This window comes from Dipodomys ordii, unplaced genomic scaffold, assembly GCF_000151885.1.
Source record: "Dipodomys ordii isolate 6190 unplaced genomic scaffold, Dord_2.0 Scaffold186, whole genome shotgun sequence".
In the NCBI taxonomy this organism is placed as follows: Eukaryota; Metazoa; Chordata; class Mammalia; order Rodentia; family Heteromyidae; genus Dipodomys; species Dipodomys ordii.
In genome coordinates, this window is record NW_012267402.1 from 2,291,792 (window position 1) to 2,307,689 (window position 15,898).

Sequence of the window (15,898 nt, forward strand, 5' to 3'; positions counted from 1 at the left end):
ACTTGAGCCACAGCGCCACTTCCGGTTTTTTCCTTTTTGCTTATGTGGTGCTGAGGAATCGAACCCAGGGCCTCAGGCATGCAAGGCAAACACTCTACCACCTTCCCAGCCCCTAAAAAAATTTTAAACTCTCTACACTCACAGAAAAAGGTAATCTACTCAGAAAATGGAGCAAAAAACAATTAAGAGACAGCAAACCAAAGATATGGCAAATATATATACAAAAGGGATGTCTAGTACCACTAGCAAGAGGAAATATAAAGTCACAATGAGCTATCACATACTTACCAGAATGGCTAAAAATAGTAACAACATCACTAAATGTTGACAAGAATATGGAAAAACTGGAGCTCTTATATGCTGCTGGTAGGAACATTCAGCAGTTTCTTATAAAGCTAAATATGCAACTGCCAACAGAACCCAGCAATATTCCTATGACTTTATTCCAGAGAACTCAAAACGGATTATGATGTAATAATTATAGCAACTTTATTCATATTAGCCCTAAATGTCCTTCAAACAAAGTATGTTATACCTATGTGGGTATCTTGAAACACTGCTCAGCAAACTATTGATACTTGCAACGACTTGGATCAATCTCTGGAGATCTTTGCTGAGTGAAAAACATTCAATCCCAATTAGTAGGTAACTTATACAAGTCTAGAAATGACAAAACTGCAGAAATGATAAACAAATTACTGTTTGTCAGGGGTTAAGGAAGAGGTGGGAGAAGAATAAGGTGTGTGTATTTATAAGAAGGCAGGATGACATACCCTTGTGGTGACAGAAAGATCCTCTGTAAAGCTAAGCATGTAGCTCAGTGACAGAACACTGGCATGTGCAAGGCTCTAGTTTCCATTCCCTGTACTGGAGGGAAAAAAAAAGAAGAAAAGGTCCTCTGTCTTTCTTGTACCACAGCCAACATCTACAATGTTACTATACTGCCATACATTGAGGAAAACTGGGAAGAGTACATGGAATCACAGTACAATGTTTCTTACAACTGCATGTGAACCTACAGTTATGTCAAAATTGAAGGCTTAATAGAAAATATATAAATCAAATTATGTACCTACTATTAACAGTCAGTTCAATATTCAATGGTTTTCTGTCAAACTTAATACTGAACCATACTCTGAATTAGTTTGAAAAACACACGTTGCCAGCTATTCCTCTCACAAACTCAGGAACTGTATTTTTTAGGGAAAAAAAAGCAGTACAGACAGAAAAACTGAGCCTTGTTTAACTATCTAAAAACATGCAAGAGTGGAAAGAGAGACCAGGACAGAATCAGTGATCACTACGAAGCCAATCATGACTTCAGACCAATCACACCAGCAAACTATTCCTACAGCCAAAACTTCTCGTAGGAGACAGCTGAGTCCAGCAGTTCTCACACTTTACGGCCTCGCAAAAACTTTTGTGTCTACACGTGCCAACCGTTGGTCTTTTATTGCAGAAACGGAAAGACGTCGTAACACGCAAGAAAACACACACAAAGACCCATTCCACTGGAAGGGAATGGAAGTTCCTTCCACCTTTCCACGCGGTCCCCCGAAGAAGGGAGTGACCAAGGGCAAGTCACAGCTTGGCCCTGTTATGAAATGATCTGTGTGACCACTTTAGGACCTGAAAGGCATAAAAACACTGGAGCAAGGAGTCCCCGGGGGGGTCCGGGGGGAACCAGGGCGCCCACGCGGGGGTGGAGGGTGGGAGGCGGTGCGGAGAGCGGCGGGAAAGAACGGGGCGCGCTGGCGAGGCCGCCCGGACGCTGGCGCACCGCTCTCCCATCCACATCGCGGGTTCCGAGATCCGTTAGCGAAGGGACGTCCCCGTACCCACCCTTCCCGGCCGACTTTCCCCGTCTGGGACACCGGGCCAAAAGCAAACCCCGACCCCGCAACTTCCCGGGAGTCCCGGCCGCCGCGCCCGGCCGCGCCCCTCAACTCCCCCGACCCCGCCGCGCGCACCCCGGGGGCAGCACGCCGGTCACCACCCGTCCGGGGCCGGACGCACCGAGTGAGGAGACATGAGAGGAGCTCCGTGCGAACAGGAGGGTCGCGGGTCGCCGAAAGCGGTCCCGGCGGCGGCGGCGGCGTAGGAGGAGCAGTGTGACGGGCTCACCAGGAGCCGCGTCTCGTCGGAGGAGGCCATGGCCCCCGCGGAGCGCAGCGCAGCGCAGCGGCAGTGCCACCCGGGGGCCCCGAGCGCGCTTCCCGGCGGCAACTAGAGGAAAGGCGCGAGGTAACGGGAGGGGCGCGGGGAGCAGCCGGGCGCGGCCGCGGCCGTTAAGGGGCGGGGCCGCCTCCGGGGAGGGGCGGGGCCGAGCCCGGGGAGGCCGGCGAGACCAGCCATTGACTGAGTCGAGAGTTTCCCGCGTGTCCAGCCAAGCCACTCCCTCCCTCCGCCCCCCCCCGCTCCCCCCACCCACCCCCGGTGGCCTGGGACGTTCACGGTAAGGAAAGTCCGTGCGGACGGCGGTCGGCGGAGAGATGTGGCGCGAGGAAGGAGGGGCGAGGACGTAGCGCCAGACTAGTCTAGTTTGCGCGGGCTGCAGCCGAGATTGCGAACCCACGCGAAGACCGGAAGTGGGCGGGGCCCTCCGCTGGCCGGAGCACTGATTGCGGCCCCTCCATTCCCCCCCGAAGAGACCGGAAGTGGGTGGGGCAGACAGGCAGGGGCGTTGCCGGGGGGCGTGTCCTCCCGGGCGCGGCCTCTGTGAGGTGGTGACAGCGTCGTGCGGCCCCGCCGACTCCGAACCGTTCGTGGAGCCCTGCCGGTCTGACTAGAATTCACCATCTCTGGGTCTGCCGCCATGGCGCCGGGCTAAACTTCCCGCGCGGTGGAGAAGGTGCAGCGGCCGCAGATGGAGGGAGCCGCGGAGCCGAGCCCGGAGGCGGAGCTGGGCCCCGAGGCGGTGTGGCGCTTCCTCGCGGAGCGCGGGGGCCGGGCCCAGCACGCCGAGCTGGTGCAGCACTTCCGAGGCTCCTTGGGCGGCCAGCCGGAGCAGCGCGCCCGCGCCCGCGCCCGCTTCAAGGAGCTGGTGAACGCGGTGGCCACCGTGCGCACCGACCCTGCGGACGGCGCCAAGTACGTGTATCTCAAGAAAAGGTTCTGCACGGGGACCCCTCAGCCCGAAGCCGCGGGGCTCGGGGACCCGCCCCGAATCGAGGTGACCGCCGAGGCCCCGGAACCCCCTGCCGAGCCCGGGGAAGACGCTCCTTGTCCCGAGGCAGCCGACCCCGAGGAGGCGGCGGGCCCCGAGGCGCCCCCTGGGCCCGGCCGAGAGCCGAACGATGGCGAACCTTCCCTGGGCGGAGAGGACTCAGGTCGCGAAGTCCAGGCCCCGGCCCCCGAGCCTCACGAGGACCCGGAGCCCCCGCCCCACCACGACCCGGAGGCGGACGGAGGCAGCTTTCCCGGTGGGCTCACCACCTCGAGATCGATTCGCCAGAACTTCCGGGACTTGGTGATGGGGCACTCCCCTCAGCTGAAGAGGAGCGGGTGCCCTGGGGGCATCAGCCAGGGCATCGGCGTCTCCGGGGGAGGACGCAGCAGAGGCGGGGGAGACTCGGATAGCGCCTCGGTGGCTTCCTCGTCCGCCGAGGAGGAGAGCACCGGCGGAGGCTCGGTGACCCTGGATCCGCTGGAGCACGCCTGGATGCTTTCGGCCTCGGACGGCAAGTGGGACAGCCTAGAAGGGCTGCTCACCTGTGAACCCGGCCTGCTGGCGAAGCGAGACTTCATCACCGGCTTCACCTGCCTTCACTGGGCCGCCAAGCACGGCAAGCAGGAGCTCCTAGCCATGCTGGTCAACTTTGCCAACAAACACCAGCTGCCGGTGAACATCAACGCTAGAACGAGCGGGGGCTACACTGCCCTACACTTAGCAGCCATGCACGGGCATGTGGAGGTGGTGAAGTTACTAGTGGGGGCCTACGACGCGGACGTGGACATCAGAGATTACAGTGGGAAAAAGGCCTCTCAGTATCTGAGTCAGAGCATCACGGAGGAGATTAAAAACTTGGTGGGAGCACTGGATGAGGAGGACGGTGAGAGTGCCACTGTCAGCGGAGGTGGGCGTTGGAGACTTTCGAAGGTACTCCCGTCTCATCTTATTACCTACAAACTTTCTCACGTCCTGGAGGATGGCGTGGATCATCACCACCATCACCACCACCACCAGGCTGAAGGCTGGCCTGGAGGAAAAACAAAAGATCCAGGTCGCAAATCCTCTGGCAGTTCTAGTGGAAGGATAAAACCCCGACTCAACAAAATTCGCTTCAGAACCCAAATCATCCACACCACACCCTCTTTTAGGGACCCTGAGCAGCCCTTGGAGGAAGGGGAGGAGGAGGAAGAGGAAAGGGCTCTTAAAGGCCACTCATCCTCCTTCAAATTGAGACCGAAATCCAATGTATTTGGGTAAAAATAATAATTTAATACTAAGGTTTGTCTTCACTATAAACATTAGGGATAGGTAAAGGTAGTGCCACTACAAGTCCGAGGCCAAATTCACTGGCGTAAGCTTTGGAATGGGTGGGTGGGAATTCGCTCAGAACTAGCTTTTTGGTTTTTTTTTCCTGGGAAGTGAATTGACCTGTGCCTCTTCCTCACTCAACTCTGGAGACCTGAAGTCATTGTCCCTAGGAGAGTATATCTGTTTAGACACTAGAAATCTCAACCGCGGAGAATTGATGACTGAGAGTTCCTTTGCTTAACCATTACTGATACACTTAGTATAAACAAAGTAACGAATATAGTACTTTTACATAGCTGTTTTTCTAAGTAGTTACTTTTCCTAGAGCAAGGAGGGGAACAAGAGAGAGAGAGAGAATGTAAATTGTGATGAAGCTTGCAGATTTTAAGTGTGAACAAAACTGTGCTACTTTATGTTTTTCCCCCACTAGTTGCATTTGCTTTTTAAGGTACTACTGATGGACATCAATTGAAATGCAGAAGTACTAATGAGAGCCCAGAGTAATAATGTGAATAATATTGGAATCCTGTTTGTATTGTAAGTAGTTCAGTTGCCTTTTTTATTTTAACTTACTGTAGTCACGGTACATTACAAATGATGGTACAAGGCTTTATTTAAAGAAAAGAATAGCAGCCTGTGGTACTTTTGCGTAAAATATTGCCTCTTGATTGTCACTAGCTTGTTATAAAAGTCTTAACTTTGCTAAGGTTTTTATTCTAAGGATCATATAAACCTTGGCTCTATTTGGCATAACTCTTAGGTGCTTAGAGTTATTTAATAGAAACCTTTGCTAGTTTAGACAATTAGTGAAAATTGACACAAAAAGTCAGCCTATGCTTCTGTGAAGTAATTATTAAATCAACTTAATGATTCTCATGTAAGGGACTTTAATTTTATGAATACATTTAGTCTTATGTTTTGTAGCAACATTTTGCAAGTGTTTTATATTCCAAACCTTTTAATTTCCCCATATTTTTTTGAATTCACTCAAGGAGCTATGATGTAGTTACTGAAAAGCTGGGTAGTAAGTCTGCCCAGTTAAAACTAGCACTTTATAAGAGGGATTATGTCTATATTTAAATGCTGCTAGCTATTGAATTTCATTATATAAATGAAAAATGTCATTAGAAACTTGTATAGTGTGATTCTTAGTTACATTTCATTCATTTGTGGTAGAGTAAGTGACTTCATAATTATTTTAAAATGTAACTCACAAGCATATTAAATCTTCTGTGAAAGATGAGAAAATTTTATAGGTGAATAATTTGAGTCCTGCCTTATCTTTTTGGTCTAAATTGCTGGGGTCTAAGTTGCTATAGTCTTTAGGGTAGATTTCACAGAGCCACAGCTTTTGATTCATAGATCTTTAATTTTCCAGCTAACAAAATCTTATAACAAGTTTGTCACGTCTCTAAATGACAGTTAAATTTGTTTTTACATGGATGAAGGTATATAAGCTATTTTCCATTGTGTGCCTTTTGTTTTAGGATTTGTGTATGTTTCAGACCACCTAAAAATTCTGCTAAACAATGAATACTAATCCTTTGTAACCAGTTGCATAAAAATCTATCATTTGTTAGATCTTTAGATAAAAGTGTGTCATTTAACTTGCATTTCACACTAGAGGTGCCAATTTTATAACAAGCTGATTTTCTTTTGGTCTTTTTTGTGGTGCTGGTTATTGAACCATTTGCCTTAAGTATGCTGGTCAAGCTCTCTACCATTCCAGCCACACCCTGCCCTTTTTTGTGAACCACTGTGCTGGCCTCACTCAAGATCCTCCTCCCTCTACTTCTAGAGTAGCTGAGATTTCAGCTGTGCATTACCATGCCTAGCACTAGGCTCCAATTTTTCCAATAAGATGTTAAATTTTTAAGTCATTCCTAAGGATAACTCCTAGCATTCCTGGTCATAACTTGCTATGTGCAGTAAGTGTAACATTTTCAACTGTGTAACTATAAATTCGTCTTGTTTTTTATTTCTCAAATCAAGATTATAAAAGTGATGTAAGTAATTTGATATTCATAAAGTTGTGCCTATTGGTAATGAGAATACATATGTCAAACACTTAGATGTTAATGGGCATGAGACTAATTTTAAAACAAGTATTTCTGTGTGTTTCACATAAGTACACTTGGAATTGATAAATGGCGCTATTTTTATGGTTTGTCAAATGAAATGAGCCTAGTCTGCTACTACTTTATTTATGTCTGAAATAATGGAGTCTCGGTTGCCTTTTCTTTCACTGTTGTAAGTAAGTGAAAGTTTCAAAGTTTGAGAATGTAGAATCAGATTGTAAAGTTCTTTTTTGTCAAAATAAAAGGTTCGCACTAGACCTAGTCTCCAAATTGTTCTAAATGTCTTTAGAAATTTAAAGAACATGAGTCCTTTAGCCTTTTCGCATGTACAGTGTTTTATGGTTCACAAAATGCTCTATGTGCTTGTATGTGTGAGAGAGAGAAAGACAGAGAGAGAGAGAGAGTGTGTGTGTGTGTATTGGGGCTTGAATTCTGGTCCTGGGCACTGTCCCTTTATCACATAAGGTTGATACTCTACCACTTGAGCCATAGCTTCACTTCAGGTTTCTTGGTGATTAAATGGAGATGAAGGACTTTCTTGCTCAGCTGGCTTCAAACTGAGATCTTCATATTTCAGCCTCCTGAGTAGACAAGGAGTATAAGCCACTGGTGCCCAGCTATAAAAATGCAATTTACTTGACCCTTTTACCCCATAAAGTTACTAGCCATATGTTCCTAAATGACAGTTAACACAATGTAAGTTAGGACTTAGTCTATCTCCTATCCTTCAGATTGCCAAATTCTAGCAAAACTGGAGTTTAAAGCTGCATTCATGGAGGAATCCCACACAAGAAAACAAATTGCTGAGCTTTAGGTGGCAGAGCACTTGCCTAGCTTGCCCGAGGCCTTGGTTTCCAGCCCCAGCATGGTAAAGAAAGGAAAGAAATGGAGGGGTAGGAAAAGGAGATGAGAGAGAAGAGAAGAAAAAAAAAGTGGGGGGGAACCCTAGGTTGGGTATACATAATCACCCATATACCCTCAAGACAATAGGAATGCCTTTTTCCACTTTCTTCAGCATTGGATGTTAACCATTTTCTTATCAAGGCTGCTTGTTAGCTACAGTTCATAAAAGTCATCTATCAAACATCAAACTCTTAAATGTTCTTGTAACAAACCCAGTAAGTACCCACTGTGGTTCTCCATTTAGAGCTAACAATAGTTGCTCCTGATATTTTATTTTTTGACAATTCAAAATCCTGAAGGAGGCCAGAGGCCAGTATCTCACGCCTGTAATCCTAACTATTCAAGAGGCTGAGATCTGAGGATCACATTTCAAAGCCAGCCCAGGAAGGAAAGTCCTTGGGACTTTTATCTCCAATTAACCACCATAAAACCACACGTGGCCCTGTGGCTCAATTGGTACAGTGCTCTCCTTGAGGTGAAGAGCTGAGGGACAGTGCCCCGGCCCCCGAGTTCAAGCCCCACAACTGACAAAAAAGCTAAAGGACTAGTAAAAGTAGTTGTGTGTCTAGCATGACATCTTAGAAATGTGTCTTAAAAGGATTCATTAAGCAGTTGAAACATATCTTTGAAACTTTTCCAAATTAAAAAATGTCTTGCGAAAAAGTACCATTAATTGGAGTTCCTTGTATAGTTCATCTAAAAATTCAATACTCTGGGAATTTCCTGCAAACCAGTGTTTTTTGATGATTAGTCAAATCTTCATTTTAAAAAAATCCTAAAATTTTCGTTCAAGTCAGATGTAGTCTGGGATCCTTCATATCTTGAAATTGAAAAATAAAATTGCAAACAATAAAGGCTGGCCTGAAAGAATTGAATTTTGCTGGCAGATCAAAGAAGAGAAGCATGCTTGCAAGGGAGAAAGCTCAGAGATACTGAGCTGAAGGGGCTTGTCAGAGCACTTTATAAAGATTTAAACTTCTGTATAGTAGTACAAGACAGTCTTTTTTAAATCACTAGTAAAGTTGTCCCTTGCATCACTTCTAAAAGTAATTGCTTTAGTTCTGAATCTGTTCCTGTTTTCATGATTGACCAATTTGAAATAGGAATTTAGTGCCCTTCTATAGATTGGACACAACCCTTCTGCCCTTCCTCCAGTAGTTTCCAGGCCCAAGCTAGCATTTTTAAGGTCTCCACATTCTTTTAAGATTTCTATTGATTTTGCAATTTCAACTTACTGACCCTCACAAAATTCCTAGATGTTTTGAAGTCCAACATGCCTAATATACCCTGGACCCTACAAGTACTATAAATCTTGCACTATCCTGTGTACTAATCTTTACAGTATTTCTACACTTTTCTGTGACCAGAAAAGTCCAAGAGGAAGAGGCTTCAATTGGTATGAAACTATAAGTGATCCACCTTTAGGCTGAACTCTGTTAAACTCTGAGCATGGCTCCTCAAATACAACTTTTCTATGACTCCCCTCCCCCCTCCTAGTGCTGTATAATCAATTTTTATTCTTGTTTCAGTATGAGAGCTGGAAGATGACTCCATGTGAACTTGTTTCTCAAGATAAAGCAGTGGGAGTGTTTACATATCTGCTTCCCCCTCCCTCAAATCTGTCACCAAGTCCTTTTCTTCATCCTCTTTAAATGTCAGTTTCAGCTATGACTGCTGGCTCAAGTGGTAGTAGAACACTTGCCTAGCAAACCTCACACCCTGAATTCAATCCCAGTAACTACAAAAAATTTATAAACATTACTTTCTTCTCAGAAAATGGCTTCCTACTTCCATTAATACAGTTCCTACTTTTCTACATCGACACATTCTGTTCTATTGATGGGGAATTGAAGCACAGTGACCCAAGTAACATGTTTGCTCAAGTTCACATAGCCAATAACTTAGCAGACTCAGCTTGGACCTTGTACCATGTCGCAGGCAAGAAAGGAGATTATACATTATACTCACAAGGCATCTCATTAAATTGGTTTTTAGATGAAAAAAAATTCATAACATTACATAAATATGGATAATTCAAAACATGGCTTCATGCTAAGTGGCTAAAATTGTCCGTTTCATGCAATTCAGCTTTTAAATGCCAGCCAACCAACTCATCTGCAGCTTAGCCAAACAGTGGTAATATCTCAATACTGAAAGTAAAATCTGCTTTATTAGGATTTTGTGATTTAAGAGATTTTTTCATGACCAAATTTGATTATAAATAAGGGTTTGGGCTTATAAGCTGACTCAAGTAAATAAACTAGGAGAACTGACTCTACCTGGCATTAAATATTTTGAGTACTGTCAGGCATACAAACAACAGGGAAATAAAGTTTAGCATGGAGTGTGTGTGTGTGTGTGTGTGTGATGTGTGTGATGTGTATACTGGTCCCAAGGCTTGATCTCAGGGTCCAGGCACTGTCCCTGGGCTTTTTTGCCCAAGGTTAGCATTCTAACACTTGAGCCATAGCTCTACTTCCAGATTTTGTGCTTAGATGTAGGTGGAAGTCTCACAGACTTTCCTGCCCAAGCTGACTTTAAATTGCTATTCTCAGATCTCAGTCTCCTGAGTAGCTAGGATTACAGGTGTGAACCAGGGGCCTAGCTAGCTCTCACCCTTCTTTCAGTTCAACTATCTTCCAGCACTGAAAGGTTTTTATGTGGAAGTAACTGAGGACAAGAATTGAATGTAAATCATCTTAAACTACTTAAAAAGTAAGAGGAAAGAAGTGATATATTCAAGTGCTTAAAATTTCACTAAACAATGGCTTCTAAACATGGAGCATGCTGGTTATATCCCTAAAAGAATCAGAAGTAGGCACCTAAATAAACATTAATGTGCATAAATGGTATTATTTTAAAAAGTCAAAAGATAGACACAACCCACATGCCCACTATGGATGACTGAAAAAACAAAATACATTAGAGTATTAATCCACCTAAAAGGGAACTAAATCCTATCGTACAGTGAGTCCAAGTCAGAAAATTACATACTTCATTCCTAACTTTCTGACTAATGCACCAAATATATTACCAGAAAGTTTAGGGTAGCTAAACAAACATGATACTTGCATCTGGCAAGAGAAAACTTCAGGCAAGGGATAAATAGAAAAGTTTATTTGAAAAGAACCATGGCAGAAAAAATTAGCATGTGGCATTACATGCCCTGGGGAAGAGAGCAGTTCAGCCTATATCTGCCATCTTAGCTATCTTTCTCTGTCTTTCTTGTTACAGAGCTTGGCTTTTAGTAGAATATAGAATTGGATGGCTTTCTGATTGGGTGGTCTCCTTTCTGTTTCCAGTGAGGTTATGACACCAAAGACTTAGTATCTAGTCCTTGTTTTCTCATTCTGGGTTTTCTGAATGTTATTAGTTTTGTTGTTCTTGTTGTTTTCTATTTTTTAACTGCCCATACCAGAGCTTGAACTCAGGAACAGGGCACTCTCTTTTTCATTCTCAAGGTGGGTATTCTACCACTTGAACCACAGGTCCATTTTTGGCTTTTTCCTTGTTAATTAGAGATAAGACCCAGACTTTCTGCCTTGGCTGGCTTAGGACTCTGATCCTCAGATCTCAGCTTTCTGAGTAGCTAGGATTTATAGGCATGAGCTACCAGTGCCCAGCTCCTCATTCTTTTGTTCTTTTACTTCCTTATTCTTTTGTAGCTCCATGCCCCCATTTCTTTGTCAGGCAGGTTTTGGTTATCAACTTATCCTGCCATCTAAAAGTTGTATGTGCTTCAGTTCCTTGATTGCTGGTTTTCTACTTACTTATGTCACTGTCACATGCTGGCTACTTCATGGATGAACCCTGAGGACATTTTGCTGATGAAATAATCTTGTGATTCTTCTGTATACAAAACCATCAAATTTACCAACAGTAGAATGGCAGTTGCTGCCAGATGGGAAAAGAGAGAACCAGATGTGATATTTAATGAGTGTACTGTAGTTTCAGTTTTGGGAAATGAGAACATTCTAGGGGTGGGTAGCAGTGATGATGGTTGTACCACAGTGTGAATGTATTTAATGTATTTAATCCCATTGAACGGTGCACACACACACACACACACACACACACACACACACACACACACACACACACAAAATATGTTGGAACAGAGATGTACTAGATAGTAGTATAAATGATAGAGATAGGCTCCTTGTTTCTCAAGTAATCTTTCCTTTTCCTCCCTTTTGTCTATTTGGCATAAATCTTACTTTAATTTAATTTTTGTGTAATGCTAGAGATCAAACCTAAGTTAAGCAAGAGATCTCTTCTAAGCTTCCAAAAAGATATTAGGAGTAATGAAGAGAGATGAGTAATGGCCAGTCAGAGGGTAGCTTAGCAGATGGTGTGCTTTGACAGCAGAGCATTGGGACAGGCAGTACTATTGTGCTGTTAGCAGGAAATAAAAGTCTCTTGCCTGTATACAAAATGAAACTTCTTTTGGGTCCAGCAGGAGATCTGTCAATATCCTCTGGTAGGTCATAAGAAAAAAATCTTCCAATGGGAAGTCCAAAATATTTAGAAGGTTTCCACTAGTTATAGTTCTCTCTTCTAGGCAAATTGCCTCATTTCTAGCTTTCTTTTTCTAGATTTTTCTTTCAGTGTCATCTTTTTTCCTCCTGAGTTTTCAAAGCTCTTCCAGTAGCACTTAACTTGTTTTTCTCACTTGTTACGCTCACATATGTTGACTCCTTAGTGTGGACTATAATGTTCTGTGTACCAAAAAGTACAAGCTCTAAGGGTCTTGGTCTTGGGAACTTATGAGTTACATATAGAAGGGTCACCTGTACATCAGAAAGTAATTAACAATATTAATGCTGAAGAGAGATCCACACGTATATAATCACATAAAATCAGAGGGAGCCAGATCTTGTGAGATGGGCAGTGTTATTTTTCCTGTATATTTCTATAGTCTAGGTTTTTCTGACTATATCCTTATTGTATCATTTAACATGTTCTGCTATCTCCTGTTAGTCAGGGTTCAAATCCAGAGGCTTGAACTTGGGGCATGGGCACTATCCCTGAGCTTCTTTTTGCTTAATGCTAGCACTCTTATCACTTGAGCCACAGTACCACTTCCAGCTTTTTTTTCTGTTTATGTGGTACTAAGGAATCAAATCCAGAGTTTCAGGCATGCTAGGCTAGCACTCTACCACTAAGCCACATGGCCAGTCCTGAACATTTTTAAAATTAGGAGACATATGCTTTCTGTTATTCTTTGTCTGTGTATGATGTTAGTGACTATTGAAGATCCATTTGGGGTTACAAAATAGTAAACTGATTCTGAGCTTGGATTACCAGATAGAAATTTCCACAGGATCTTTAAACCTTCAGCAGCATCATGTTATTTTTTACTAGAAAAGGTTTTGAGTTGTTGACTACACAGAGAAGACAGTTGAGCCTATAGAAACTACATTGATCTATAGACTCTTAGTTTCACCAAGACTAAGACTATGGACATATGGAATTCCTGGCTGAGTAAAATGAAAAGTTTTCAGCATACCACTTATAAATAGTATTCTTGCCCTGCAAATGGAACCTATATCTAATTAAGCCTGCAGAACCAGTCACCAGTGGATAGGTAATAGCAGTGGACAGTGAAATAATTTTAAGGTGATAGGATTCCTCAGCTAACACAGAATAAGGAAAACTCCACAGGACAAGTGACTAGGTGCCTCCAAAACAATCGCGTCAAAACAGAAGGGAAATGTGGTCACAAAAGCGGCTTGAGATACATATTAACCAAATGTAACAAGTAGAATTGTTTAGATGTTGATGTCAACAAAATAATTGTAAGAACATATTTAAAAATTTTAAGAACAGATTTTAAAGCCAGATGACAACATAGAGAGGTTACCTTTTACATGCTTGAAAGTTCTATAAATTTTTTTAAGCTAGATACTGGTGGCTCACACCTATAATCTTAGCTTCTCAGGAGGCTGAGATCTGAGGATCACACTTTGAAATGAGCCTGGGCAGGAAAGTCCATGAGACTCTTTCTCTAATAAACTACCAAAAAGTCAGAAGTGGAGCTGTGGCTCAAGTAATAGAGTGCTAGTCTTGAGCAAAAGAAGCTTAGGCCCAAAGTTCAAGCCCCAGGATTGGCACATACACACAAAAGTTTTTTCCTTAAACATAAAAAAGAATAAGTTGGAAACAAAAAGGGAAACTGCAGTGTAATCTAGGTAAGCGACAAAAGTACTTTGCCTCCCCACTTCTATCATAGAAATGGTGAAAAGAGGAGGAGTTGGAACACATCTGGGGAGCAGAAAAGCTAATACCAAAAAAAGAAACCAGTTATGACTCCTAGATTTCAGACTCTAAGCTGCTAACAGGATTAGCCATGAATTTACTGAAAGAAAGAAAACTAAAGGAAACAGAAACTTGGAAGGTACAGGCAGAACATATTTGTGTTGACCATACTAAGTTCAAGATGGTATTAGAAAGCCAACTAGAAAAGTCAGCTCAGTTTTATATCCTGCCCTGAGGCTCAATGGAAGTGTTGTTGCTGAAGATATATACACTTAAGAGAACCCATCAGCTGCTAGGTGGAATTGAAAGCTATCACATTGTATGAGATCACCAAAAGAGAGAAGTTTGTGTTTTGATTTCTAATTTCCCCAGAATCTAAAGACAAATGTTAAGAAATCATTTAGAAAATGTCTCCGAGGAAAAGAGAAAATTGAAATGGCTTCTTTAAGAAGTTGTTCTCTCCTCCAAGAGCATCTGTAACCTTGTTGATAGCCATCCACCAGGCTGGAGTGTTTAAGACTGGAATTTAAGCCCCAGGTCCTTACTCTGCTTTTCTAAAAAGGTGACATTGTGAGATAAACCTGGACCTTGTTTACTGCCTCCATTGGGCTGCTGGTCAATATTTGATTACAGGACCCCATCTGTTGCCAAAAACCAGAGCCAAGAAGAAGTCAACAAAAACCAGATGGTGAAACTGTCTACTTTTTGAGGGACTTTTCCCTGGTAGACTTGTTCCTGTGGGTTTTTCACCCCAGAAATAGCACTGCAGTTGCTGACTCTGAGCAGCTTTTGTTTGCCTCTGGACTGTGTGGCTCCAAAGCACAATACTAGGATTCACAAGCCAGTGGGATTCTAAATGTCAGTGTGAAAATCAGGGGCCAGGTTACTCTTCAGTGCACTGGCAAAATTCTTCCACAGCATTTTATATCTAAGGCACCACCCTCCTTATTTCCTGGATCTCAGTTTCCTAATCTTGATTGCCATCAGAATGAAGGATTGCTTAAATACAGTTCAGTGGCAGATTAGAGGCTGAGGTCCTGATGGGATGCACTTTGTAAAATATAACCAATTTAGTGAGTACTGAAGGAGAAAGGGGGGACTTTCAAGTAGATAGGGATAAAAATAAAGTGGTAGACAAAATGCAGAAGAGGTAACACACATCCATCATAGTACTTCCTGTTCCCATAGTGCCTTTGGCACCTATTCAAATGATTCTGCTTCCTATAATGCCCTGGGGGCTGGCTCAAAGAATGAAAAGAACTAGGGCTGATGTTTGTACAAGACAAGAAATCAGTGCAAAGAGGCGAAAGGAGATATGGGAGGAGCCCTGTACTATAATAACTGCCCATCGAGCTGCTTTTGGGGCTCCTTCATTTCCCTTTCTCTTTCCTCTTTCTTTTCCTTTTTCCCTGTCCCCTTTCTCTTTCCCCTTCCTTTTCCCTCTTCATCTTTCCCCCTTCCCCTTCCTCCTCCTGCCAAGGTTTCACATGAAGTAGGTATAAGTTCTGAGGCTGAGCTATACCCCCAGACACAACATTATGAGTATTATACTTATAAAGTGAAGGAGTTGTCTCTTTTTTTGTAATTCAGCTCATTACTCATTTTTCAATTTTGAAAACTCCAGTCTTTTTTCACGTTCTTTTTTTGTTTTCTTGTGAAAATACCTTACAGAGGGGTTACAATTACATGGGCAAGATAGTGAGTGCATTTCTTATCAAGCATTGTTGCCTCCTCCTTTGTTTCCCCTTCCCATTCCTTCCCCTTTCCACATCCCCCCTCCTTGCCACCCCCCCCCAGCCGCCAAAGTTGTAAAGTCGTTTTTCGACATAATGACTTGTACATCTCATTATTGTAATGGGTCTACCTGTAACCCTATTTAAACAATTTGTTTTTTCCCTTCCCCTACACAAATTATACCAACATCAAATACAGTGAAAGGAGGGTTTATACCATGGGGGAGGTACATACAAAGCAACAAAGAAATCATCTTATTAATATGTTGGAAACAATTGCAAGAAAGAAAAAAAAAACATTTGAATCCTTATCTTGGGGTTCATTTTGTCTGACATCAACTTGTCTGAACAGTTTCTGTTTGTCTCAGACATGTACTAATTATTGCAAATAAGGGAAACCATGGGACCTATGTTTCTTTGGGTTTGGATTACTTCACTTAATATAA

At 43.4% G+C, this 15,898-nt stretch overlaps 2 protein-coding genes across 3 annotated transcripts in view; one reads left to right on the forward strand and one right to left on the reverse strand.

Annotated features, from left to right (window-relative positions):
- Sept10 (septin 10) overlaps positions 1–2,239 on the reverse strand; it is a 44,768-nt gene extending 42,529 nt beyond the window's left edge. Inside the window, exon 1 of the mRNA XM_013034257.1 lies at positions 2,017–2,239. Coding sequence (XP_012889711.1) covers positions 2,017–2,154 — 138 coding nt within the window. The 5' untranslated portion in view covers positions 2,155–2,239. The remainder of the gene's footprint in view (positions 1–2,016) is intronic.
- A 480-nt stretch (positions 2,240–2,719) lies between these two features.
- Sowahc (sosondowah ankyrin repeat domain family member C) overlaps positions 2,720–15,898 on the forward strand; it is a 38,821-nt gene continuing 25,642 nt past the window's right edge. Inside the window, exon 1 of one of the 2 annotated variants that reach the window (XR_001175728.1) lies at positions 2,720–5,017. Coding sequence is in view for 1 of the 2 variants with exons in the window: in XM_013034287.1 (XP_012889741.1) it covers positions 2,867–4,429 (1,563 nt within the window). In the remaining variant the exon portion in view is untranslated. Of the gene's footprint in view, positions 6,820–15,898 lie in introns of those variants that run through there. The other variant, XM_013034287.1, reaches the window with a different exon arrangement.